Source organism: Akebia trifoliata, chromosome 3, assembly GCF_017979445.1.
Source record: "Akebia trifoliata isolate Shusen 1 chromosome 3, ASM1797944v1, whole genome shotgun sequence".
In the NCBI taxonomy this organism is placed as follows: domain Eukaryota; kingdom Viridiplantae; phylum Streptophyta; class Magnoliopsida; order Ranunculales; family Lardizabalaceae; genus Akebia; species Akebia trifoliata.
The window spans coordinates 30,332,977-30,346,066 of NC_141377.1; the positions used below are offsets into that span (position 1 = coordinate 30,332,977).

Sequence of the window (13,090 nt, forward strand, 5' to 3'; positions counted from 1 at the left end):
TGGATGTTATTTGTCTTCTTTCATCCCTCCAATCAGAGTATGATGCAGTCAAGTCTCAGATTTTAGGAAATCCTGATCTTCCTTCCTTGATAGATGTTTTCTCTAGGCTAAAGAGGACCACTCTATTAGACAGTGATCAACCTACGAGTGATTGTTTTGCTTTAGTTACCATTGGAGATTGTAGTGGTCGTGGTCATGGTCATAGAGGTAGTCGTGGGGGACGTGGTAGTGGTCGTGGAGGTAGAGGTGGAAGTAAATATTTAGGGGGAGGTTGTGGAACCCGAAAGTGTACTCATTTTAGTAAGAATGGGCACACTATTGACTTTTGTTAGGATCTTCATGAGAGGACCAGTTGTCCCTCAGGCATCATTATCTTCGGCTCAGGATGTTATTCAGCTTCTTATTTCATCAGACAAGAGTATAGAGAAAAAATGCATTGTCCTTTCTCGAGAGGAGTATGACAAATTAGTTTCCAACTCATTAGCTACTACTACTTTAGCCTGGACAGGTAAGGTATGCACTTGTTTACTATCATCTACGAGCCTCTAGATCAATGATTTTGGTGCATTAAATCATATAACAGGTAATTCTCACCCATTATCATCTTTTTCTACATCTTCTTGTCAAAACGTTAAATTAGTTGATGGGTCATTTTCAAAAGTTGTTGGGTTAGGAAATTCACAACCAAATCCTAATCTTTCTTTGTCTTTAATATTTTATGTTCTTAAATTTCCATTTAGTCTTCTTTTTGTGAGTCAACTTACAAAGAAATTGGGTTGTTCAGTGACATTTTTCCCTTCTCAGTATATTTTAAGATCTAAAGATGAAAAAGATGATTGGAGGCAGGCGTGAAGTAGATGGTCTATATCTTCTCGACAGTGCTCCGATTCCAGCAATTCTTTATTCATCTTCTATCACCTTTTAGTGGCATTGTCGGCTTGGACATCCTTTTTCCTCGTGTTTTACGGAGTCTAGTTCCTACTTTAAATAAAGACTTCACACTTAATTGTGAAGCGTGTCAGTTTAGCAAACATCATCAAGTGTCTTTTCCACTTTGTGTGAGTCGTAGAGAATCCAGTGTCTTTTCCCCCGATACTTCTTACGTAGGTTTTAAATATTTTGTTATTTTTGTGTATGACTATTCAAGGATGACTTGGTTATTTTTAATGAAGAATCGTTTTGAGTTATTTAATATATTTCAACAGTTTCATGTGGAAATTCGAACCCAATTTGGTACTTCTTTATACATTTTACGTTCTGATAATTAAAAAGAATTTTTTTTTTTTTTTTCGTTATACTATTTATTTGCAGTCTTACGATATCATTCACCAATCATCTTATGTTCATACCCCTCAATAACTAGAGTAGCTAAACGTAAAAATCACCACTTTCTTGAGGTTGCTTGTGCCTTAATGTTTCAAATGAAGGTTCCTAAATATTATTGGAGTAAAACTATGCTTATTGTTGGTCATCTCATCAAGAGTATGCTTATTGTTGTCCTTGATGGTACTTTTCAACATCAAATCTTATTTCTTGATTGTCCTATTTTTCATCTTCCTCATGTTTTTGGGTGTATGTTTTGTTCATCACTTGGGTCCTAGTCGTGACAAATTAGATCCCAAGAGTTTGAAATGTGTGTTTCTTGAGTACTCTCGTACCCAAAAGGGTAATCGATGTTATAGTCTCATATTACGCAAACACTTTGTTTGTGTTGATGTTACATTTTTCGAGTCTACACCATACTTCTCTACTGGGTCATCTGTTGATGCTACATTAGAGAGTATTCCTTTACCTATTCATGATCCTATTTTTGAACCCAGTCCTGCTCCACTACTTCGAGTTTATCACAGGAGAACCATTACGTCACTGCCAGCACCAACTTATTTGCCGCTGAAGATCCATCTCCACCTCTTGTACCAGTACCTCATTTCGTCCAGGTAATGGATACTGCTTCATCTTCTTGTGAATTACCTATTGCTATTCGCAAGATACCCGTTCTGTGTTACTAGACATCCTATCTCTAATTTTGTTTTTTATGCTTCATTATCTTCTTCAATGTCTTTTTTTTTTTTCTCCACAGTCTTTTCTATTTATATTCCTAAGAATCTCCAAGATGCATTATCTCACTCGAGATGATAGCCAGGTATGGTTGATGAGATGGATGCTCTACATCATAATAATACTTGATCTCTGATTTCTTATCTTCTAAGAAGCATGTTGTTGGTTGTACGTGGGTTACATTGTTAAATTTCATCCTGATAGTACAGTTAATAGATTGAAAGTTCATTTAGTTGCTAAGGGATACACATAGACTTTTGGAGTTGACTATGCTGAGACTTTCTCTCCAGTTGCGAAAATTACTTTGGTTCAAGTGTTGATTGCAATAATTGCTATGTTTAATTGGCCATTGTATCAGTTAGATGTTAAAAATGCCTTCCTACCTACATGGTGATTTACATAAGGAAGTGTTTATGGAGCAACCACCTAGGTTCGTTGCTCCTGAGAGAAATTGGGAAAGTGTGTAAGCTTCAAAAAGCACCCTATGGTTTCAAACAATCTCCACAGGCCTGGTCTAGTAAGTTCAGTGATGTGGTTATTGCATTTAGGATAATGCAATGTCAAACAGATCATTCAGTTTTCCATCAGAAAACTAAAAAGGGAGATGTGTTGTTGATAGTCTATGTAGAGACAGTATTACTTTGGTCCAAACCAGTGAGTACCCTCATGGATCATAAGTTGAAACTTATAGTTGAACAGGGAAATGTGTTTGATGATCCCAACAGATACAGGAGGTTAGTTGGAAAGTTGAATTACCTCACCATCACAAAACCAAACATCTCACATGTTGTTAGCATTGTGAGTCAATTTATGAAAGCACCTAGGATGCCACACTGAATAGTTGTACAACGTATTATGAGGTACCTAAAAGGATCTCCAAGGCATGGTTTGTTGTACAAGCCTAATGGTCATACTCGAATTGAGGGATATATAGGTGCAGATTGGGCTAGTTCTCCTTCAGACAGGAGGTCTACCATAGGTAATTTAACCTTCATAGGAGGTAATCTTGTATCATGAAAAAGCAAATAGTGTTGGCCAGATCAAGTACAGAAGCTGAATATAGTCATGTCTCATACTTCTTGTAAACTTATTTGGTTGAGACATTTTTCTCCAAGAGATTGGTTTCACAATAGAGATACATATGAGACTTTTATGTGATAACCAGACAGCCATGCATATAGCTTCCAATCCGGTGTTTCACGAGCGGACGAAACATATCAAGATGGACTATCGTTTTGTTCGTGAGAAGCTTCTGAGTGGTGAAATTACCACAACATATGTCAAGTCCGAAAATCAACTTACTGATCTATTTACTAAGTCGTTGGGAAGTGATAGGGTTACTTTTCTATGTAAAAAAGCTAAGATTATATGATATATATTATCCAACTTGAGGGGGAGTGTTAGATATATCGATATTTTATATATGTGCCATAAGGGCATATGTGTAATTTCATTTTTTCTAGTTTTATAAATATACCACGATTCATAGTGAGAGAGTCCAGTTCGACTCCTCCCACTTTCTTCATTCTTTTCTTCGCTAAACCCTAATTTGATCTTCTACACATCCCAACTTCAAGAAGATGATTCATTCTTGGTGGGAGGAACTACCATTTGAAGGGTGACCAAGTGTTTTTTTTAGAAGTAAGTTGAAAGCAATGAAGGAAAAGCTGAAAAAGGTGGAATAAAGACTCATTTGGTGCGATAGATGCTAAACTAAAAGCAATTATGGTGGAGATTGAAAGCCTTGATAGAATAGAGGAGATGGGGAAGTTGGACATTGAGGATTGGGAAAAGAGGGAAGACTTACGGGTAAATTTTCAAAAGGTCGCTGCAATGAATGAAATCTTATGGAAGCAGAAATCGAGGATCAGGTAACTCAAGGAGGGGAACAACAATATGAGGTTTTTTCATCGAATGGCCAGTTATCATAGTAGAGTGAATCATATCTCAAAACTAAAGGTGAGTGGAGAGTGGAGAGTGGGAGATGATGAGGTGGCTTCAGGGGTGATGGATTTTTATAAAGACTTTTATACGAAGAAGTTTTTTGCTCGATCATTGCTTGATAATTTGCAATTTGATAGCATCCCAAGGGAGCAGATGATTTGGCTTGAAAGGCCTTTCGAGGAAGAAGAAGTTCGGTTGGTTGTGTATGATATGGTAGATGACAAAGCATCAGGTCCAGATGGGTTCTCCATGACTTGTTTCAAAACGTGTTGGGAGATAGTTAAGTCTGATCTTCTAGCAGTTTTGGAGAAGTTTTAGCGGCAAAGATTTTTTGGATCATGGGCTGAATTGCACTTTTGTAGCATTAATCCCTAAAATAGGAGTTGAGGATATTGTTGATTTGTGGCCGATAAGCCTTGTGGGGTCGATGTACAAGATACTGTCAAAAATCCTTGCTTCAAGGTTGAAAAAGGTGATTCATGCGATCATAGGTCCTTCCCAAGGGGCTTTTGTCACAGGGTGCCAAATCTTGTCTCACCTCCACTTTGCGGATGCTACTCTAGTGTTCTTGGATTCCTCAATGTCGCAATTGAGATTTCTTAGTTGTATCCTTGAGTGTCTTGGGGCATTTTCCAGGATTCTAGTCAATCTGAAGAAAAGCAAGATTTTTGCGGTTGCCGATGTGTTTGGAATGGAAACGTTGGTGGCTTCGGTTGGCTACAAAGTAGGAGTTTTGGCTTCTTCGTATCTAGGTCTTCCCCTGGGTGCAAACTTTTCAAGCAAAGAGATATGGGATCCAATCTTAGAAAGAATAGGAAAAAGACTTAGTTCTTGGAAAGCTAAGCACCTTTGAAAAGGGGAAAAATCACTTTAATCAAAAACACCTTGACAAGCATTCCGAACTACTATGTATCCTTATTATCGTTGGGGAACAAAAGATGGAAAAGATTTGTAGAGATTTCTTTTGACATAATAGGGAGGACTGAAAAAAGTACCACATGGTGAGTTGGAATAAGATTTGTCTTCCCAGGTGTCAGGGGGGTTTGGGCTTTAGAAACTTTGCCAACATGAGTTCGGCATTGTTAGCAAAGTGGTTGTGGCGTTTTGGTGAGGAGGAAGACAGTCTTTGGAGAATTGTAGAGGCTCAAAAATTTGGCATGAAAGAGTTCGGTTGGGAAAGTGGTGAAATTAAAGGAGGTACTGGTTGTGGGGTGTGGAAGGGCATTCTAAAGAGACATTATTTAAGGAAAGAAGGTGAAGTTTAAGGTGGGAAGGGGAAACAAGGTTCACTTTTGGGAGGATAGATGGTGTGGGGAGATTGCTTTCAAGGAGGCATTCCCAAATTTATATGTTATGTCCAATAAAAAAAGATCGATCAATTAATTCCTTCTTGGTTGGTGGCGGTGTGGATAGAGCGTGGGACTTTGGTTTCAAACAGAACTTTAATGATTGGGAATGTAGTAGTGCGGAGAGGTTCAAGAAACTCTGGAGGCAATTTTGATTGAATCAAAGGAAAAGGATCACAAGATTTGAGAAGGAACAACGGATGGAGTCTTCTCAATGAGATCCATGCATGGAGCAAATCTTACAATGTCAATCCCCTTCTTTCCGATGTCTTTTATCTAAGAGGCAAAGTTCCTTCCAAGGTTTTGGTATTCGTTTGGCTAGCGACGATGGGAAGACTCACCACTATGGATCAACTAATTAGAAGAGGTTTCCAAACTCCAAACAATTGCTTATTGTGCTACCAAAATGAGGAGACCGTCTTTTGCATTGTGCTATGACGTGTCATGTTTGGTATCGTTTCCTTGGCATTTTTGGTATAGTGTGTTGTTTCCCAAGGACCATAGGGGCGCTATTTAGTTCTTGGATGAATTGAGGTTTCTCCTTAAGACCTTCAAAACGGATATATTGGAGCCTCCTTCCCTTTGCTATCTCTTGGGGGTTGTGAAAGGAGAGGAATACACGCACTTTTGAAGGAAAAGAGTTGCAGTCAGAGGATCTCATTTTGTCTATTTTGGGCTTGTTATTTTTTGGGGGAAAGGTTTTCAAGGAATTTAAGGGGATCTTTTTCAAGGACGTCATTGTAAGATGGAAGTACATTTGTAATTTGGAGGCAGTTTAGTGGGTTTTTTTTTCTTTTCTTTCTCCTCTTTTGATAAGTTCTTGTATTTAGGGGCCTTCTTGTCCCCGTCTTTTTTATTAATAAAATCTTAACTATTCAAAAAAAAAAAAAAAATAGAGATAGCATTGCCTATTCGGTCCCATTTCAGGTTTTTTGATATACATTGGGCATTTTCCCAAATCATTTTTTCCCTATTCCAAAAAGGTGGCAGTCTCCTTTCTTACTTGCAAGGAAAAGATTTTGTGGAGAACGATACCAATTGTGATACGTTGAGGTCTTTGGGTAGGATTGTTTGCTTAATTAGTAGATTGATCAACATATTATAAACAGGTTAATTATGATAGGCTTGTATTTGGCCATAAGTTCCATCATAACAAGGTTGGTCCCCTCAACCATCTTTTGCATTGTATGCTCCCTTTCTATTGCAAATCAAATGTTCTACACTATTCAGAAAAAAGTTCAGATACTAAGTGATGTGCTTCCATCTAGTAAACTAGCATTACAGTAAAATCATAGAATTAAAATTTATGCACCTAAGTTCAACTAGATAATAATATTAAAAATGCAATTTGGGAAAAGTCGAAAAGATGCATGAGTTATTACGTTCAGGTAAATCTCAATGGAATTTTGTTTTTTTTTTCTAATTATAGATAGATAAATCTTTATTTATTAATGAACACGAAAAGGAAAAGGAAAGCGGCCAAGGAGGCCACTTAACTATATAAACTTAAAAAAAAAAAAAAAAAAAGCAAAGCAAAGCCATATCAAACACCAAATATTCAATCTGAACAAGATACTACTTAAACAAGAGATCCTCGAAGAAGATCCCTCTGAATTCCTTGAAGATTTTGCTCTAAAGAAATAAAAGGCAATGATTGAAAGAATAACTTCTTGAAAGGAATGCTTCATTCTCAATAGAAACTTGATATTTGTAGTTCCCTTAAATGAGTGTGTAGGGAAAGAGGAGCGGAGCATAATACAACTTGACCACATCCTAAAGGAATCTAGAGGATCATTCATCTTCTCAGAATAGAAGCTAATGAAGTAGAAGATATTGTTTCCCAACAAGTGCTAATAGAAGCTCTTTGTATATCGAGAATGTTACTCCCTAATTATTGTACTCCGACTTTTTCCTATCATTTGTAGAACCAGTGGTTACTCAATAAATTAAAAAGCAAATGATTACTCATCAAAGCAACAATATTACTCCACATTACACAAGTGAGGTACCGGTATAGGTGCAAATCAAGTCACAGCTACTGGTGCACCAATCTCCAACACATAGTGTACGTGTTACAATTCTTTATATTTATTTCTAAGAAACAGGTACTATGTTTTACTTCTGAGTAATCTACAACTATATGAACCTTCAGCATACCTACTTCGGGATTACTATGCCTGACACCATGTATCCATGTCTTACAGGAAAAAACAATATCCAGTCCAAAATTATGTAGAATCACTCATATCCCACTTAGGTTAAATATATAATTTCCATATTGAAGCCAAGATACAATGACCACATAGACACAAAGTGGATAAGAACACAACAAAATGTAAGCCTACAAAATAATGTGAATTGTAAGGATTCACTAGATTCCCTCTGAAAATGCAATCAAGTCTTTTGTGTACAACCACCAGAGAGAAAAATACTTAAACTTCCTCTAGAAAGATCAAAAGTGATCTTAGCTGTAATTGTGCGTACGTATACAGAACTCTATCGTTCAAAGACCATGAGAATAAGATATGATAACCATGTAGCAATTGTCATTGATCAAGAAGGAAATCCAAAAGGAACTCAAGTTTTTGTTACGATCGCTTTTTTGTTTTTTTGCTTATCGTGGGCATCCCCACCCTTCAATTGAGACTAATCCCATAGTCACACGCACCGCCCCCTCGGAAAATCCTGCGTGCAACTGGTTGAATCAAGGGTCAACCAGACCCTGGAGGGTGGCCCCAAGAAATTCATTGCTTCGTTAGGTTTGGAAGTTTCAATCGCTCATGCTTATTGAATGTAACATAAGTAGAAAGACTTTGTCATTTTTTGTTCCATCGCTTGATAGAATAACAAGGCAAGTAAGGGGCCATTATTCCTCATCTACATCTACAAATATAAAAATGGGATAGGGATCAAGCTCAAGCAGAAAAAATACTAGTGATCTTGGTGCTTCAAGCGATTATTCTCGTATCGATTATTAACAGGGGCGGATTTAGAGTGAGGGCAATGGGGGCACTTTCCCTCACAAGATTTTTTTAAACCTATTATCATAAGATTTATATGCCATTGTGGCGGATAACAGTGGCAGGAAACAAAATCCACCGCTATTGCCGCCACAAAAAAATAAAAAATTAAAATCTAAGTGTCTTTGTTGCCCCCACGTAGACAAACTCCTAGCTCTGCCCCTAATTATTATGTCCTATATTTCGAATACACGTCAATTCTCGAGCTCTACTGTTGTCAGCTACATTCAAATGGGGGGTGTCTGAGGTTGAAGCATATAATTTAGATTTTAAAAAATAACAATAAATAATAATAAAATAAACTAGATATAGATCTGAAGACCAACTACCTAGAATATAAATTTGTTAATATGTAATCAAACAGATACTTAATGTTAATATAACAAATATGTGCGATCTTCAAAATTGAATTCCATACCTCGAGATGCTGAGAAGCTTCCGTTGACAAACCAACCGTCGCTGCCGCAAGTCCTATTAATCCTCCCTGGAAAAAAAATGATCAAATAAATCAGAATTCAAACTTTAATATGACCAATCATAAAACACCCAAAAATGGAATTCAAGCTATTAATAAATTCAAGTATAAAACATCAAACTTAAACCAAATAACAAACCTTCCGATGATTCGCCTGATGTGAGTTCGTGAATTCCCTAGTCAACAGATTGATCACAGCCGTAATCCTATCATGATCTCCTGCAGCAGTGAGTTGCTTCACAATTCCTTCAATCTGAAACACAATTTCATATTTCTCAATCAAAATTAAAGATATTAATGAACATAAATCCAGTAAAATCCTACTAAAAAAAAACGAAATTGAAGATGAAAGAGGAACAAAAACCTCCAGCGCGGCATTCTTGCGCTTCTCATATAGCTTTTCTGCCAGATTCCGAAGAACAGATGTCGGAATTACGGACTGACCGTCAGCCATGGAACCTGAGGATTTGCAGATACTTAAACTCGTTTCCGAATCTTCTCTTCCTCGAATCGAAACATCTCTAGGGCTTTTAAAACACCAGATCACGAATCGAGCAAGATGATCCAATTTGACCACATCTAGATTGTTCAAGATCGCAATAACATAACAACTAATCGAATTAGATCGAAAAAACCCTTCTCTCTCTCTCGTCTCTGCGTATAGAGTTCGTCGTCTTCGACAACGATTATAATCTTGGAACAAAATGGATTGAGGTAAGAAAATGTATTTTGGATTGTTAGATACAATGACGAAAATACCCCCTAAATCTCCATATAGGTGTGAACCATGGAACCCGATGGATGTTCAGTTTGGATAGGTTTGAATCCGGCGGGACTGTCCTAATTCAACCAAATTGAGTTTGACGCTTGACGGCATGAGAACGATAAATAATGGCTACATTTATAAACATGGTTTTTAAACTCGGTATTTGGTCAAGTCTCGTTCACCTAAGACACCGAGTTGACTCGGACGACATGTCTCGTCTCATTTGATATTGAGAGAATGGTTTTTAACCATTTAAAAAATCTGAAAAAATCAAAAAAAAATTAAAATTGATTCCTATTAAAAAATAACCTCCCAAAAAATATAAAGTTAAAAAAAATTTCACAATATACCTATCAAAATAAATAAATTAAATATTTATATTGTTACGTTATTTCATTTTCATTGCACAAGTGCACCGAACTTATTTTTCAAATACAATATTTAAAGAGCACCAAACTTAGCATCAAAAATATCAATTAAAATACTAATTTCAATTCGATAAAATGTAAATATATGATAACAAATAGGTTCATACATACAAAAATAATTTAAATACGTTAATAACACTCAGTTTGAGTTTAAGGTAATTCGAATCTAAGGCAAACATTAACTAAGAAAGACTTGTAAAAATAAAATTCATGAAAGTGAAGCGCCATAATGAGATGAATTGAAATTTGCACCGATATCCGATAGAACATGTAACCCACTCACCTACAAAAAAATATTTTGAATAAAAAATTAAATCAAAATGATTAATTAGATATATTTGATAACAAATTAAAATCACATATACAAAATACAATCAAATAAAAGTAATTTTAAGTTAATGTATTATTCTTGTTCCTCGTAGGGTGGATAAGATCGATAGTCTCCAGGGAATAAAAAAGAAGTAAATGCGTCAATTGTAGTATCGCTCGTGTTGGTATGATTATACTCCCCTTGTTCATAGTTTGAGCTTGTTTGTTTATGGTATGAATAAGAACATCTATACCCATACACACCAGTAGGTTGGTCATAACTATGATAAGAACCACTATGTTCAAACTCAACACCATAGTTGTTCGATGCATCATTCTCATTTATACCCGTCTCTTGAGGGTATCCATAATGATCATAACTTCTATCACCGTCACCATAACATTAAGTCTGACTTTCATCATCATCACTACGAAACTCTGTCAATCTAACAAATATGGTCAATCTCTCGCGTCTCTCTTCGAATGGCCTAGCACCATGGTCGGTATCCTGTATTTGATCATTTTATCAGGTTCACTATCATCCCATGCTCTATGTTATGTCTTTTGATCATCTTCATCATCATCATTACCACCATTCGGAGATGGAGATCTACTCGTACCTCTGTCGGGTTGGGTACCAATCTTCCTATCCAACCAAGACAAGTCATTATTATCCATCAATGAATCTTCCGTCTCTCTCAATCACTGGTTTAAAACGTCATCATGCTCAAATATGGAATCTAAATCAATAGGATTGTAATAACTATCTTCTAATCTACGATCCATGATATTGCGAGCTTGTAATCTCATGTTATAATGTGCAAACACCAAGTTTCCTAACTTTTTCATTTTTAGTCTATTACGAGGACGAGTGTAGATTAAAGCAAAGGTGCTCCAATTTCTTTCACAACCTGAAGACAAGCAAGTTTAACTCAAGACTTTAATCGCTATTTTTCTGAGGTCAGGTGCATCATGACCATAATTATATCACCAATCAGCTGATAAGAAGAAAAGAAAAATATTAAATACTTATTACTTGTTATTATATATATTATTATTATTATTTATATATATTACCTGGTAAAGTTTTACTCATGTTTCTAGTTAGAGCATCACCGAACTCCCCCGTCGCGTCAATAAACAATTTATTCTATTTAAAATGTAAAGAATGATTCAAAAACAATAAGAAAAAGTTCATATACTATAATTAAATTACAAATACGAAAAATTTAAAATAACTTTGAATTATTTAACAATAGTATGTATTGATACCTGATCTATCGCCTTCCCTTGATTAATCAAATCTAGTTCCAACTTTTTTATAACATTTTTCGTTGCTTGAAAAAGTTCATTGCTTTCAATTAAGAAGCTATCATATTGAAATTGAGGATTTAAATAATACACTGTAATAAATGGCAATATCAATTTTATTAATATCAAAATATTAATATTTAAATTATATTAAAAACACTTAATTGTTACCTATCATATGAAGATCTGATTTAAGATGATCTAACTACCTATTTTCAATCAATTGGATATACGTTTGATGATGTCTTACCGAATCTATTATTGATTATTTGACTCTTCCCATACCTTCATAAATTACAGTCAGAGTGGGTTTTTTATCTTGATCAACAATTTTCAAGAGTTTAACCAAAGGTTTCATGACCTTACAGACCTCTTCTACCTTCTCACAAAATTCACATTGCATGATCAAATCTGAAATCTTTGTTGCTAACTCTCTTTTCTTCTTATCCCTCATAAGTCCCATTCACAACCATTTATCAGATGCAAACATGATTTTCAAATCTCATTGATGCCGAATAAGACTTTGAAGAGCAATGTATTGCGTAGCAAACCGTATGATCTCAGTACGTAACAATTCATACCCCTCAGAAATGTTCTCATCAAACTTACAAGTTTGTTACTATTGTATATGAATCCTATTATTTGTTGACTATTTGAAATAACACGAGTAAAGAACGATAATTTTCCCATGTCCTCCAAAATTAGGTCGACGGTATGTGCGGCATAAGGTGTTCAATACAAATGAGATTTTCTTAACATTAAATCCAAACTTGCAGCCTAATATAATGCTTCATTGTCTATCATAATCTGAATAACATTATTTTCACCGATTTCATCTACTACCTTTTTCATCAATCCAAGTAAGTACTCTGATGTTTTAGTAATTCTAATTGCATTGATTGATTTGTGAAATATCATATTTCTATCAGAATATACCATGAAGTTGATGATGAACATCCTATTTTTTTATGTCCACCCATCACACATCACAGTACAACTATATATTGGCCATTTCTTTTTAAGAGATGCAATATAATTTCTTAACTCTTCTACTTCCATGTCCAAATATTTTCCACCAATCTCGTATTGTGTAAGACCCCTGATGTCATTCCTTGTCTCTGCAATAGAATCCATCATAGTTTGAAAATATGGACTCTTGGTACATGAAATGAGACCAAGTTGAAGAGAAAATTTTTGTAATTGCTCGACCAAACTTATTTAATAATTTTTTTTTTCCACTCCATGATCCTTTCAATTTTTTCTGTGTGGCTAGTTTTGACCTATACAAGTAAGGATCCAATCATTTGGTACATCATGCACATCTTTTTCTGCCTGTCTCAAATCTTCTTCGACGTTTTTAAATTCTTTATCTACTATTCGCAATTCATTACTATCTTTAACATTGAAAGTTCGAAATAATCCTCCACTTTTCT

General features: G+C 35.6%; 1 protein-coding gene across 3 annotated transcripts in view; it reads right to left on the reverse strand.

Annotated features, from left to right (window-relative positions):
• Positions 1-9,710, reverse strand: part of LOC147406331 (protein VAC14 homolog) — a 32,942-nt gene extending 23,232 nt beyond the window's left edge. For 2 of the 3 annotated variants that reach the window (XM_086434282.1, XM_086434280.1), the window contains exons 1-3: positions 9,208-9,709; positions 8,983-9,096; positions 8,787-8,852 (exon numbers count right to left, since the gene is read on the reverse strand). In XM_086434282.1, the coding sequence (XP_086290408.1) occupies positions 8,787-8,852; positions 8,983-9,096; positions 9,208-9,297 (270 nt within the window). In that variant the 5' untranslated portion in view covers positions 9,298-9,709. Of the gene's footprint in view, positions 1-8,786; positions 8,853-8,982; positions 9,097-9,207 lie in introns of all 3 variants that reach the window. The other variant, XM_086434281.1, reaches the window with a different exon arrangement.
• Positions 9,711-13,090: the final 3,380 nt, after the last annotated feature.